Source organism: Spermophilus citellus (genome assembly GCF_964194105.1).
Source record: "Spermophilus citellus genome assembly, chromosome: 2".
NCBI lineage: Eukaryota > Metazoa > Chordata > Mammalia > Rodentia > Sciuridae > Spermophilus > Spermophilus citellus.
The window spans coordinates 7,941,506-7,956,612 of NC_138183.1; the positions used below are offsets into that span (position 1 = coordinate 7,941,506).

The 15,107-nt window shown below is 56.2% G+C and overlaps 1 protein-coding gene across 2 annotated transcripts in view; it reads left to right on the forward strand.

Moving 5' to 3' along the window:
- Positions 1-5,428: 5,428 nt before the first annotated feature.
- The window catches only part of SH2D3C (SH2 domain containing 3C), a 29,104-nt gene continuing 19,425 nt past the window's right edge, over positions 5,429-15,107 (forward strand). Inside the window, exons 1-2 of one of the 2 annotated variants that reach the window (XM_081280070.1) lie at positions 5,429-5,533; positions 7,173-7,650. In XM_081280070.1, coding sequence (XP_081136196.1) covers positions 5,497-5,533; positions 7,173-7,650 — 515 coding nt within the window. In that variant the 5' untranslated portion in view covers positions 5,429-5,496. Of the gene's footprint in view, positions 5,534-7,172; positions 7,651-9,258; positions 9,384-15,107 lie in introns of those variants that run through there. The other variant, XM_081280071.1, reaches the window with a different exon arrangement.

The following is a 15,107-nucleotide window of genomic DNA, read 5'->3' on the forward strand; positions in this document are numbered from 1 at the left end:
TCTGACCAGAGGACAGCAGTGGGGTTGTTGGAGGCATACTGTCCTTCTGCAAGCACCATGTCCACCGCTTACTCTGCGTCGGTCCTCCTGTCCCTTCTTCAGAATCTTCCTGGCTCCAGGAGCCCCCTGATCCTTCCTTCAGCTCTTCCCCACAGAGCAGCCCAGCGAAGCTGTCCTTTCTGCCTCCTCTGCCTCATCCCTTCAATCTGTTCCTTCTCTCCAGCCTATTGTGGAGGGAGCCTGAGTCCTGGCCCTCCAGTCTAGCCATTCCGTCTGATCCTTGCACAGCTAGGGCCAAATCTTTCTGAAATCTTCTACTGTCTTTAGGAAAATCCTGAGTGTGACCCTTGCTCTTTCCAATTCACTTTGGCAGGCTCCAGCTCCACAGTCTCCCTACTGTTTCCCAGCTTCCCAAGCCCACCTGCCTTCAGGACAGTGCTCCCTGGATCTCCCCCCACCTGCTACCTGCCTTCCTCCATGAAGCCCTCCCCATTGCTCCAAGCTCTTATCCCTGCGGCTTGACCTTAAAGCCTCCTCGCAGGAGGAGATGACCCTGATGTCCCACGAGGTCCTGTTCTGGGGAAAGGTGACCTATCCCTCTGCCAAGGAGAGTCTTGAGGATTAGACCAAGAAGCTGGGCAGTGTGGAGGATTTGGGGCAGTGGGGCCACACTTTACAAGTATATTACTTATTAGAAGCAGGCAGACGATTGGCTAAATCAGGGGTAGGGAGGGAGAAAATAATAATTGCTGTAACTACAATTTGTTGAGGGAAAGTAAATGGTCCACGCTCTACACTTAATGCTCTGTGGGAATTATCTCAGTTGTCCCTGACCTGTGTGAGGCAGGCCCCGCTCTCACCTCCACTGTGCACATTAAGGACCCTGAGCCTCAGAGCTGACATCACAGTGGCCATACTGGCATTTGAACCAGGTCAGTCTGGCACAAACCCCACACATTCCCCATATCAGGGTCCCACCCATCTGAGCTAGGGGTGGAGCCAGGGCGGAGCCTCAGGACATGGGTGCCCATGTAAGATGTGGAAGGGGACAATAGCATTGGGGGACTTGTCCTGGGCTCATGTGGCTTCCACTATCGTACTTTCAGACTAGGGCCCGGTGCCTGTTTTCCACAAGCCCCCCTGCCAAGTCACATCCTGTAAGCAGAAGCCCTAGCAAGGTTTCCGGTGATGTTGTCACCTCCACCCTAGCATCCCTGACCTGAACCCTGACATCTGTCAGTCACTTCCCCTCAGGGCCTCAGGCAGCTGCTAGGGGAGGCAGGCAGAAGGGGTCAGGAGCAGGCTGGAAGGCCGCCCAGCTGCCGGGGCCTAGAGCCTCCCATCACCAAGGCTGGCAAACCCTGGGGGACCAAGAGGTCATGAGCGACTTCCCAGCCTCCTGGGCTTCTGCTTTGCTGGTTGGAGGGGAATTTTGCCTGCTTCTAGTGGGCTGGCTGAACAGCAAGGCCCCATATGAGGCTGGTCCTCAGTAAATGTTTGTTGACTGACTGGCTGAACAGACCTCAAGAGCCTCCGGTCCTGCCGCCATCTAACAAGGAAACTGAGGCACAGGGCAGGAAAGGGAGCCACTGAGAGTTTTTGACTCTGGTTTGGGTCCTCTCTTTTTCTCTCCCAGCCAGGAAGGAGTGAGGAGGTGGAGGGGACGAGGAAGGCAGGCTCGTGGGGTGGAGGCTTGGCATGTGGTAGAGTCAATGCATGGGGGACACAGGACAGAGAATGGCCGTGTGACACCCATGGCCCTTCCAGCCATGGCTCTTTTGCTCCCACGAGCTTCACTGGGTCTGGCCCTGACACTTGACAACATCCCTCTTAGGAGGTTGCTATGGTTGGGCACAAATGACAGAAGAGGAAACAGGCTTTGAGCTGTGAAGTGGCCTGGCCAAGGCCACCCAGCCAGGAAGCTCTGAAGCTGGGATTCAAAGCTGCTTCTCTTTGCTCTCAAAGTCCAGGGTCATTCGCCATCGTCCTGCACTGCCCCCAATACCAGGCAACCAACTCAAACCAGGGAAAAGCCTCCACTGAGCACTTACAGGAGAGGCCCGAGGAAGAGGGCCACGTGGATGGGGAGGCTTGAAGTCTGTTTGGAATATGCAAATAAAGACACGAGTGAGTGAGGTGCAAGTGGTGCCCCCAGTATTAACATTTTATTTCACTGCCATGAATCATGTGAGAGATGCTGTATTTGCCTCATTTTGTTGAAGGGAAAAAAAAGACGCTCAGGTGACCTGATTTGCCCAAGGTCATGCAGGTGAGGACTCAGGTTGGCTAATGCCTTTTTTTAAAATTATTTAATTGGGCTGGGGATGTGACTCAAGCGGTAGCGTGCTCGCCTGGCATGCGTGCGGTCTGGGTTCGAACCTCAGCACCACATACCAACAAAGATGTTGTGTCCGCCGAAAACTAAAAAATAAATATTAAAAAAAATAAAAATAATTTAAAAAATAAAATAAAATAAAATAATTTAATTGTCAATGGATCTTTATTGATTTATTTATATGCGGTGCTGAGGATCGAACCCAGGGCCTCACACAGGCTAGGCAAGCGCCCCACCACTGAGCCGCCACTCCAGCCCTGGCTGATGCCTGTTACTTAGGTCTCCATCCCTGACAGCACCTGCCCCCTCCCTGGGCTTGTCTTCTCCTTCCCCTCCAGAAGGCCCCCACATTGTCCCTGCTTGAGTCACAGGTTGGGGATGAGGGGCTGGGAGGTGGGAACCGAAACCAGAGCAGGGTTCCTGGGAGCCCCTGGCTCAAGCTGGCCCTAGAGGGACTCCAGGAGGCAGCCGCCCGTGCCAGGGCAGGGAAGCAGGGTGTCCTGGGGGCAGGGTCCCAGAGGCAGAGCCTGGAGGGAGGGAACTCCTCGGAGTCCAGGGCCGCAGCAGGGCGGCAGCCTGGCTGGCCTCCAGTGCAGGCTGAGGAGGGCCTGGGGGACAGCCACCCGCCAGCAGGTCACTGGCTGCACTCCCAACGGCCACTTGAGGCAGCACAAAGGGGGCTCTGAGCTCAGCGGAGCCACCACACTGAGCCCCATTCATTCTCCCGGGGATGCCGGCAACTGCCCTGGCGCCCCAGCCAACGGCGGGCCTGGCCCTCTTGCTGACAAAGCGCCTCTACCACAGCAACAGCCTCTCGGTGGCCACAACTCCCAGGTCTCACACCATGTGTCCGCTCACCAGTGTCTGCCAGGCCTACCTCCGTGAGGCTTGGGCACCCACCCTCCAGTCGCTGAGACTCACAGTGTGCTGGCCAGGGACTTCTCCCACCTACTGGTGCTGTTGGATCATCCCATTTCACAGGTGAGGAAACTGAGACCCAGAAAGGCAAAGTCTCTTGTGTATGACACACAGCAGGTCAGGAAGCCAGCACTGGCTGGTGCCACAGCTCAGCAGTTAGCCCAAGTCACACTGGAACTATCCCTGGGAGAAGCCAGTGACCTACCCTCTGCCTCCACCAAGAAGCTCCCCACCAGGCTTTAGGCCCCTCTGACGGCAACCCAGAGATGGGAAGGGGCAGCCGCGTGAGAGTTGGGCACCTGGTTGTCTGTCAGGATTCTGCTCCTTAGTCTTGGTTTCCTCATCTGTGAAACAGGGGCAGGGCCAGAGTTTGTCTCCCAGGTCTGTTGTGTGGATGGTGTGGAGGTTCCAGCTCCATGTCTGGAGAGTTCTCAGTGCTCAGAAGCAAGGGTTGGAGTTGTTGCCCCTTCTCCCCCAAGTCCTTGGCTCAAAAACCTCATTCTTTCACCTGAACTTTTTTTTTTCTTTTTGCTACTGGGGATTGAACCCAGGGGCGCTCAACCACTGAGCCACATCCCCAGCCCTATTTTGTATTTTATTTAGAGACAGGCTCTCACTGAGTTGCTTAGCACCTCACTTTTGCTGAGGCTGGCTTTGAACTCGCGATCCTCCTGCCTCAGCCTCCTGAGCCGCTGGGATTACAGGCAGGCCCCACTGTGCCCAGCTCACTTGAACTTTTGATCACTGGTCTGTCCAGGCCTATCTGTGAGCAGGACCTTGCTGCTATGGTCTCAAGGGCTGTGTCCCTTTTCTTCTCAGGTCCTTGGGGTCCTCTTCACCGCATGAGAAGTCCCTAGACCCTTCCCCCACCAAGGACTTTTTTCCAGCTACCAGGGGGTTGGGGAGCCCCCGCAGGCACGGAACTTGGCACCTCAGACTCTACAGCTGGATGATGAGCAGCTTCCAATTCCAGGTGACTTGATTTGGGGGCGGGGCATGATTTTTATGGAGGACGTAGGAGGAGCCCCAAGTGACCTTAGTTCCCTCTCACAACTGCAGTGGCCAGCTTGGGGGCTAGGATAAAAATACTGAACCTGGGCAGGGTTGTCGCTCAGTGGTAGAGCGTTTGCCTGGCATGCTTGGGGCCCTGGGTTCCATTCCCAGCATTAAAAGGAAAAATAAAAAAGAATTTCAAGCCTCTGCAGGCTGACTGCATACCTTGCACTGTCCCCATTCTAGAGATTTGGTGACTGAGGCTTCAGAGGTGGAACTGACTTAGCACACGGAGCTGAGTTTGCAGCTGCTGATTTTGTAGCACCCCAACCCCAGCATCTGCTCACAGCCTCTACAGGTGTCTGGACACCCTGTATGAGGGAGATTGCATTTCCTCATCTCTGTTCTGCACACACACACACAGAGGAAGTTTGTAGAGTAAAAAATTACCATCCCATGGTTAAGGAATCTGAAGGGCAAAGCATAACTCAGCCTGTGCCACCAACCTGCTGTGTGTCCTAGGGAAATCCCTCTCCCTCTCTGTGCCTCAGTTTCTCCATCTTTGTCCAATGGGTATGGTACACCAAGTCACCGTGTGTACTAGACTGGAAATAAGTGACCATGGCAGGAGCTGATCCTATGCCAGACTCTGCTTACCACAGGGCACCCTATGTAGTGGGCACTGCAGGCCCTCCCTGCTCACAAAGGGGAAACCGACTCAGGGAGGTGAGCCGAAGATCACATGGTGACAGAGTGGCCAGCCAAGACTTGAACTGGGACCTGGTGGCCCAGGGCACTACCCAGGCTACAGCAGTCTCCTGTCTGTCGCTGCCAGGCTGTCTCCCCGGCACCGGGGTTTAGAATATCCTGCATAGCCCTGTCCCCTTGCCATCCCGCCTGTGGGCCAGACCCCCTGACAGTGGATGCCAGGTCCCCAGTGGCCCTCAGCCCAGTGGGCTACATTCCCAGAGCCTGTGGCTTGTTCCCCAGACCTTCCAGGCCCCTTGGGCTTGCAGCTGCCCCTGCCCTGCTGCGGAGCGGAGCAAGGAGGCGAGGAGGCGGCCCTCAGGGGCTGGGATCTGACCGGGGAGGCCCCAGCCCCCGCCCCCTGCGGAGAGGGTGGGAGGGTGGGGCTGTGGGAGTTTCAGTGGTTTAAAAATACACAGAGGAAGCAGCCAGAGGGCCAGAGAAAGGGGAAGGGGTGGTGGGGGAGGCACCCCGGCTGCCCTGGCTCCTCGCAGCTCGCCAAGATGACGGAGGGACCCAAGAAGACCAGCAAGAAGTTCAGTGAGTGCGCTGTCCTCGGTCCTCTGACCGTCCGCCCCGGCCTCCCTCCGCCCCGGCCTCCCTCACATCTGCCCCGCAGCACGGCCTCCTTCGGTTTCCTCTGTGTCCATCTGTCTGCCTCCAGAGGGATCCCCGCCGCTCCCGCCAGCTCCGGTGCAGGCTCTCTCTAGCTGGTTTGGTGCCCATCTCTGCTCCCTTCTTTCTCTCGGTCTTTGTGTCCCCTACCCCGACTCCCAGTCCCTGCTCTGCTCATCTCCGGGGCTCTCTGACCTCCCTGCCTGGCCGGGACCTTCACACACCCATCCCCGACCCCGGGCTTCTCACTGGCTCTCAGGAAGATCTCTTGGGAGTTACTGGGCTTGGAGGGGCAGGTGGGGGTGCCATGGGGCACTGTCCCAGGTCCCACCAGCCAGGAGGCTGGAAGCTACTAGAACCAGGCTGGGAGGGGTACACCCACCATTGCTCTGTCTCTTTCCCTAGGTGGATGGCCTTCAGGTCCAGCAGACCTCTCCTGTCCCCTGTCTCCTTTGACCTGACAGCAGCAGGGGAGGGGAGGGACGGTGTGGCTGCATTCCACAGATGGAAACACTGAGGCCAGAGACTGACTGGGACCTCACTGGCTATCCAGCAAGGCTCAGCCCAGTCCTGGACTCAGGCCTCAGTTTTCCTCCCTGCCCCCACTACCATCCCTCCAGATCCCTAGTGCCCAGTGGCAAAGCCAGTGGCGCAGCCTCAGTGGCACGGCAGAGCTGTCTGGTGGGCTGAGACCAGGTGGGGTGGGCAAGGCTGGAAAGAAAGCCCCGGAGCTTTCACGCCCAAAGTGCAGAGCCTTGGGCCTTGCTGTGTGACTGTGGGCAAGTCCGTTCCCCTCTCTGGGCCTCAGTTTCCATCATTGTCAAATGGGGGCATCCTACCTATTTTCCAGTGCGGGTGTGAGGATCTGAGGCGTGGAGGATGCCTAGAAAGTGGAAAATGCCAGCGCTTTTCCTTTTTGCTCATCTGAGGCCTTAAGGAAGTCAAGTGGTGGCTGTGAGGAGGGACAGTCCCACAGCCCAGGGAGGAAAGAGCGGCCTCACATGCTTGTGTACCCCTGCGGAAATGGGGAGATGGTATCACCCGAGCACTGTCGCCGGAGTCAGGAACATGGGCTCAGCCGACAGGAAGGAGAAAACCACAGACAAGGGGACCCTCACGCTCGTGACCGCCCCCTCTTCCCTTCACCCTCACCTCATGAGCACAGACTGGCTTGGACACTCCCTTCCCTGATCTAACACACACACACACACACACACACACACACACAATCACACAATCACACACACAAATACAGAATTCACTGTCATTGTGTCACCATAGAAGGTAGATACTATAATTCCTATTTTTGATGTGAAGGAAGGGGATCAGAGAGAACAAGTGATTGCCTAAGGTCACACAGCCAGAATACAAAACGACAGAGATTCAAGTCCAGGGCTCTGACTCCAAGCTGCCGTGGTCTCCCACTTCTGGGAGTGTAAGAATGATGAGAGGGGGTGTCAATGAAGCCCCCAACTCTCTGGGACCCTCGCTGGGTACTTTTATTGTTATGATGTTCCCGTTGGCATTGCCATTAATTCCCTTTCCTCCCCTTCTTCCTTGCCAGAGTTCTTCAAGTTCAAGGGCTTTGGGAGTCTCTCCAACCTCCCTCGGTCCTTCACTTTGAGACGGTCTTCAACCCCCATCAGTGCCCAGTCCCACTTGGAGTCTGACACCTTTGAAGCCACCCAGGATGACATGGTGACAGTTCCCAAGAGCCCTCCAGCTTATGCCCGCTCCAGTGACATGTATAGCCACATGGGCACCATGCCTCGTCCTGGCATCAAGAGGACTCGGAACCAAAAGATTGTGCAGAAGGCCCAGGAGGTGGGTCCTCAGTCCCACCTGGTACCTCGAGGTCTGCCTGACCTGCCAGGCTTGGAAGCACCCAAGGAGGTGATAGGGGGTGCTGATGCCCCCCTGGAGGGCACCTCGACAGTGGGACCCGACCTTTCAGCAGTGGAGGAAGACCCTACAAGAAAGCCTGAGGACCCGATAGCAGACATAGAAGAGGAGAGAGCTCCCAGGGATGTGCACCCAGAAGGGTAGGTACCCACCAGGGCAGGGGAGGGTGGACTTGCAGGGATGGTGTCTCCAGCTTCCTACCGATATGCCTCCCTGCACAAACATCTGTGCTAAAAAGAAAAACTGCACATTAACCAAGTGCTTAGTATAGACCCAGCACTGTGCTGAACCCTTCACCTGTGATTCTCAAAAGAAAACTCACCAGGAGATACTGTTTACACATGACAGATGAGGAAACTGAGATTCAGGAAGCAGAAGTCATATGCTGTGGTCAGGCATCTCTCAAGTTGCAAAACTAGGATGTGAACTTGACTCCAAAGCCCTTGATAGCCTCCAGCAGGGAGGGCACAAGATCCTGGATCCTTGCCCTGGACCCCTCGCATGAATCACTCAGATCTGCTAGATGATGACATTTCTCCACTGGGTCTAGAAAACCATTTGTCAACTTAACTTGGTTATAGGGAAGCTGAGTTCATGCAAAAACGGAAATAGCAATAATATGATAATAGCTCCTATTTCATAAGCATTTATCACACTGAAAACTCTGTATTCTATTATTAGCCCCATGTACAGATTGGGAAAGTGAGACTCAGCCAAGGTCTGTGGAGCTGGGATTTGCCTGCCTCCAGGGGCTGCATGCTCCTCCACCTCATTGTACCCAGCACCTTCAAAACACCATGCGCTTCAGACCCCGGAGATCCCTGACTCCAGCCAAAGGAGTCGCTAGCTTTTCAGTCTTTTCCCAAGTCACACCAGTGAGCTGTGCTTTTGGAAATAAAGAGAAAAAAAGCCAGCTGGCCAACTCCAGGGCTGGGTCCAGGACCTTTTTTTTTTTTTTTATTTCCCCTGGGACCTTTTTTTTTTTTTTTTTTTGATGGCTTTTCCCAGGGACACTAAGCGCAGTCTTTGTGTGCTGAGCTGTCATTGAGTCCAGACCCCCATTCAGTAGGAGCAGGACCTTGTAAAACTGCAGAGTGAATCCATGTCTGCCTGTTAGGCTGCCTGACTTTGGAAAGTCTGTTCCCCTGAGCCTCGTTTTATCATCTGATCCATGGCACAACAATAGCACCCACCTTGTAGGGTTGTGGTGAGGACTCAAAACTAACACCTGAAAAATCTTAACACAGTTCCTGGCTCACTGCAAACACTCCCTAAGTGGGAATGCTATTTACAATTAATAAAACTAATGCCTTTCCACTAACCCTGGCTGCCTCCTAAACTCGGCTCCATTCAGGGGTGGAAGAGAATGGATAGGTCCCGGGGCGTTCTCCGGCACCCCCCAGTCTGAGACTCCGCCGGGAGCCTCGCCCCTCGCACCCGGGACGCTGACTGGTTCGCGGGAGCGGGGTGGGGCGGGGCGAGGCGGGGCGGAGGGCGTGTCCATGGGCGTGGCTTTTCCAGACTGCGAGGCGATCAGCGGGGGAGGCGGGCCTTGGAGCGGGCGGGCTCCGGGAGGCGTGGCCTTCCCGGCCCTGGACCTTGACGGACGGGCACGGGGAGGAGCAAGGGAGCAGAGGGGCGGGACCAATGGGGAGGCGTTATCCCTGGAGTGGGAAAGAGCAGAGGAGGGGCGTGACGGGGGCGGGATCTGTAGGTCAGGCCCCGCCCCCAAAGTCCCGCGTTCGGCTCCTCAGTTCCGCGGCCAGTGAAAGGAGGGAGCCCCCGGACTGAGGGCGTGCCCGGGCTCTAGGCTGCCACCGTGGGCAAACATGACCGCAGTGGGCAGAAGGTGCCCCGCGCTGGGGCCCCGAAGGTGAGTGACCGAGCTGGGTTCGGGGAGGACCAGCGCGGGACCGGAGTGGTCTGAGGGGGAGATCTGCGTTCCGGAGGCGGCAGACAAACCGGCTGTGGGTTTACATCTAGAACTTTTCTAAGCCAGCTTCCTTTGGGTGTGACTCTGTCCCCTGCCCTGCCTCCTCGCCGGCCGAGCATCCACCCGTCTTGTCCCCACGACAGTCCCAGCAGAGAGAGAGAGACTCTTGTCATCCCCACTTAGTAGATGAGGACAGAAAGCTTTGCTTGTCAGCTTCTCAGCTGGTGGGATTCAGCACCAGGTTTGACCACACCTCTGGGCGCGTGCCCCTAACTACTGGGAACGTTCCCCTGGCCCAGCCAGAGCTCTGACAAGGGTCTGGAGAAACGGAGAGCGCCAAGTCCCAGGCCAGCCCACACCTCTCTCCCCTGTGGGCAGAGGCCGGCTGATCCTGGAGGTGCCTCTGGCATCAGGCCTGGAGTTGACCAAAGAAGTGGAGAGACTTTGTCCCCCATCTCCCAAAGTGTCCTGGGGTAGGGGTTGGCAGGCCAGATTGAGCTCCTTCCTGGTGCTCTGGGACTTAGTGTCCCACCTGCCCACCAGGGATGGTTGGAGCATTTCTCTAAGAGTCCCCAAACCTTAGCCCTGTGCCAGGGAGTCGGGAGAGCAGCCTTCCCTGTGGGTCCTTGGATTGCCCTGCCCTAGGCCTCCCGCTGCCCAGTAGCCCACATGGGCCTGAGATGGTCTCTGAGGGTCCACACAGCGTGAGGAGGAGGGCATTTGAGAATTGGCAGTGAGCAAGATGGGGTGCCCCTTCCTGGACCTCCCAGGGAGTCATTCCAATGGCTGCTCCTTGAGTTGGGGAGACTATCCCTCCCCCACCCCCTGGGAGACAGGGTGCACCTGGGGCTGGAGGAAGGAAGGGGAAGAGGTGAGGCAGCAGGAGTTTCCTGGTGCCCTGTTCCCTGCTGAGATCATGAGGGATGTGGAGGAAGAGGGGAGGAGGGGCCCTCCGCTCCCCGAACAGCCCAGGAGAGCCTGGCACCCTCCTTCAGCCCATGCTACAGCAGAGGAAGCGAGGCCTGGAGAGGGGAAGGGGTCCTCAATTGCCTCTACCAGAGGGGGGCAAGGGGCAATGCAAGGAATTGTCAGGCCAGGGTCCTACCAGAGTTGATCACCATCCTGCTTACAGGAGGCAAGCACCCAAGGGGTCCCTGAAAGTGGATACTTCTATTGCTCCATCTTGCGGGTGGGGAGATTGAGGCTAGAGAGCAGAAGGGATTCTGCTTGAACACAGGAGCCTGGATTTGCTCCCAGGCCTGACCCCCTGCTAAGCCCACAAGCTTATTGGCTCAGCCACATTTTCACTCCTGCAAGTAAAACTCTCAGAGCCTTTTCTTTTTCTTTTTTTTTTTTTTTAATATTTTTAGTTGTAGATACCTTTACTTTATTTTATTTATTTATTTATACTTTATTTATTTATTTTTATGTGGCGCTGAGGATGGAACCTAGTGCGTCAACTGTGCTAGGTGAGTGCTCTACCGCTGAGCTCCAGCCCAGTCCTCTCCAAGCTTCTTCTACCATTATTTCAAATGACTTTCCACAATGCCCTGGAAAGGCACCCAGAGTCACCTTACAAATGATGACACCAAAGAGGTTAATAAATGCTGGAGATCATTCCCTCAGCGGAGTTGGCATTTCGTTCGTCTTAATATTTACTGCATACATTTTAGTATTTACTATGCCCCAGACTTGTCCTAGCTCTGGAGAGACAGCAGTGAGCACAGCAGACAGAATCCACCCTCATTGGGTCCTCATTCCAGGGTGGGGAGACGGATGAGGTATAAGGGCAACTAGAGGAGAAAAGAGCTATCAGGAAAATTTAAAATCAGGTAAAGAAATTAGTCTTGGGGGAAGTAACTGGTGGTGGCTATACAGGAAGGTTAGTCAGGAAAAAAAAGTCTCAGTGAGAAAGTGATGCTTGAACAAAGGAGATGAGGGACCAGCATGTGCAAAAGTCCTGAGGTGGAAGCCTACTTGAGGAACAGCAGAGACCAGAATGGCTGGAGCAGAGCAGGATGGGACAGATGGGGAGGTGGGAAGAGAGATCAGAGAAAATGGGTTTAAATAATATAGGGCCCGGGAGGCCCCAGCAAGGACCTGGCTTTGCCTCAGCAAGATGGACGCTGTCTGGCCTTGATCAGGGGAGGGCCCCCTTGTGTTTAGTGTGTTTGTTTATTGTTGTTGTTGTGGGTGGGTGTGTGTGTGTTGCTAGGCAAGTGCTCTACCACTGAGCCACACCCCCAGCCCCTGGCTCCTGTTTGAAGAGGACCTCTCTCTCCCCACAGGGATCTGATTGCAGTCCTGCCTGTCTTGTGCTTCACTCAAATGTCCTTTGATTCCCACCCCCAAGACCCAGGTCCCCAACCTCCACTCTCAAGGGGGCTGTTTGGAAAGAAATTGAGACTGGGACAAGGTGGCACCCTGAAGGAGAGTGGGGCACCTCGCATTGCCCCTTGCCCCCCTCTGGTGCCAGGCACGAAGAACGGGCTGGGACCCGCCCCTCCCCATTTCCTTTCGGAATGTTGATCCTGGTCCAAGAATTCCCAACTCTCCCCAGAGTCCCGCGACCCTCTCAGCCTTGCAGAGTGACGTCAGCTGCCGGGCATCTGGTAGCGATTACCCACCGGGGGAGGGGTCCTGCTGGCCCAGCCTGTGCAGCCTCCTTGGGCTCCAGGCGGCTGGTCCTTGTCTTCTGAAGGGCCCCAGCTGCTCCTGGCTCTCATTTCCTGTGGAACTTTCTCACAGTCCCCGAGACCCCCGGACGCCTTGGTCTGTGGGAACTGGGCCTGCTCGGAAGGATGGGCTGTTCCCCCCACAGCTCCACCACCCCCAGCTGCAGCCACATCCCAAACCTCAGGGGACCGTGTTCACAGGCTGCTGGGCCTGTGTGGGGTGACTGGGGAGGACGGGGTCAGAATCTCGGCAGCTCAGACACCAAGGGGCTGTCTGTATCCGACCGAGCAAATCCCTTTCCTCTCTGAGCCTCAGCTTCCCCGTCTGTAGACTGGGCCCAAGAGCAGCACCTGCTCCTCAGGATTGAGGCCTGTAATGGCAGGGAGAGTGCCAATGGGATCTGCTGCTATAGAAGGGGAAACTGAGGCCAGGGAGGGGACTTGCTGGGGTCACAGTACCACCCCCAGCTGAAGGCCTTCTCTAGAGCCCCAGGGGGCCTCCCGCCCACTCCCCCCATCCCCTCTTCCTGACATGGGTTCTGGGCTCCAGTGGGTCTGAAATACTCTGTTTCTTTGCCCCCTCCTCTCTGCTTCTCCCCGTTTCCACCCGGGGCAGCTCCTAGTTTCTCGGGGAGCCCCCCTGCTAGGGCGCAGCACGGAGCCCCAGCCTGGGGCCGGCAGGTGCTAGTCTGACCAGCCATGTCCCCGGGGCCACCCTCCGGCTTCAGTGTTCTTTCTCTGTTGGAAGGTGGGGCTTGAGAGCACGGAGTTCAGCTGGCGCTCATCACGGTGGGCAGTCCCTCTGAGTCTCGCAGCTCAGGGCGCAGTGCCACCAGGGAATCAAAGCTCTAGGAGAACGGCCCACCCTGCCCGGCTAGTTCCCTGCCCGGCTAGCTCCCTGCCCGGTGCGCAGGGCTGGGCTAACAGGTCCTTCCAGCAGGGCGCAAGGCCCTGTGGCCGGTGTCCCACAGCAATGGGGCTTTCCACCTGCTCTCTTTGTCCTTGGCCCCTCAGCACCAAGGTGCTGTTGCTTGTCTGCCACCATGAGTGAGGGCCAGAGGGAAGGACGCTGCAGTCCCCCAGGACTGGCACAGGAGGGCCCCAGGTGGACCAGGGAGGCCTGCGCCTTCCATCTCCTGTGAGCCCGAGGGAGATGGTTACTGTGTGCCCACTCCACAGATGAGGGCGTTGGGCTCCAGCTACAGGGAGACAGGGACAAGGGGTGGGCAGAAGGGGGAAGACTCCACCGTGGGGTGTGGCCAGGCCCTGAGGTCCCAGGGATGCCGGGATGAGGCCACCGCTTGGAGGGCCAGGGTGGAGCTGGAGGCCAGTGTCTCCCGCCCCTCCCGGAATGGAGGTCCTGAGGGTGAAGTTCAGATTTACGCATGCACTGGGAACTAAAGGATAATGGGCTCCAATTACTGCTCATTAATGCAATTAATTAAGCTAATGTATGCAACAAGTGGTATCAGTTATCAGAACAATCCGTTAATACAGGCAGCTAAAGGGGCTGGTTATTAAATAATTAATGCCGCCGATTAATGGGCCAGTTTCAGCTCAGTTGTCACTATTATTTAATTGATTTCACCACTAAGATCAGAGGGAAGCATCTTTTAAGTCATATAATAAGAAATTAATTAGTTAATTATTGGAGTAGAGTTTTTACAAATGGATGTTTTGATATCTGGATTTTGTCACTGTGGTGAGAAGGACAGGATTCTAGATATCCCCAAGCAAACTGAGGTCTGAAGGCTAAGTAGGAATCACCGTGGTCATAAGGAACAGAAGATGGCCCAGGCAGAGGCAATCATGTGCAAAGGCCCTGAGGCTGCAGCGGGTGGAACTCGTTGGAGAAGTTTGAGGAGCCCAGAATACAAGGAAGGATAAGGGCAGAGAGGAGGGATACCTACAGAGGCCAAGCCAGGAGGACTAGAGATGCAGAGGGCTGCTGTGACATTCATTCACTTAGGAAAGTATCGTGTGGCTCCGTGGTACAGCACTGGCCTGGGTGCCATCCCCAGCACCAAAAAAAAAAAAAAAAGGAAAGAAAAAATTTGATGTCTGCTAAAAAAGTGGGGTTCCCCCACTCTTCTAGGAGAGAAGCCGACCCCTGCCTAGTGCCTAGTGGAGTGGGTGTGGCCATGGTGGAACAGTCGATAGGGGAGCTGAAATGCACAGGAGCCGGTGAAGGCCAAGGAAATGGCAGAATTAAGCAGGGGTGCAGGCTGGACTTTAGGAGGGTCCTATTTTCTGGTGACATGGCCAGGCAGGAAGGCGTCACCGAGGAGGGGACTTTTTAGCAAGACCCTAAAAAGAAGACCTGAAGGTGGGTGGAAGGCTGGGAGGGTCTGTAAGGAAAAGTGTTCTAGCAGAGGGAACAGAAAGTGCAAAGCCTCTGAGGGGTGGGCGATGGTGGGGGCGGAGCTCAGCGAGAAGCTGGGCTTGAACTTGGGCTTGGGGGAGGGGCAGCGGCAAGTGTGAGCTGACACCACCCCCTAGTCCTGGGGGTTGAGCCCAGGGGTACCACTGAGCCGCATCCCAGCCATTTTTTATTTTGGATCAGGCTCTTGCTAAATCGCCCAGGCTGGCCTTGGAATTTTCATCCTCCTGTCTTAGCCTCCCAAGTTGCTGGGATTATAGGATCGCATTTTAACAGGACGCTGTGGTGGGACAGTCATAGGGCCCCAGAGGGAGGCGGGAGATCAGTGGTGCTGGTGCAGGCCAGGGATGGTGGCAGATGGTCAGTGGACATGGTCACGCCGTGTCCTGGGGATCCTGGAGTGTGGCCGAGTGGCAGGGTGAGGTGAGCAGGCTTCAGTGGGACCTCAGAACTCCGTCTCCCACCCTGGGACTTTTCCTTGGCCCCCCTCATGGGCTCCACCCAGGCCGACCCCTGGGGCACCCATCCCCAAGGCCTGCTTCAGCTCCAGAGCTCGAGGGGAAGTGGACAGGAAGCCGGAGGAAGCGCTGGGTTGATCCCAGTGTCCTG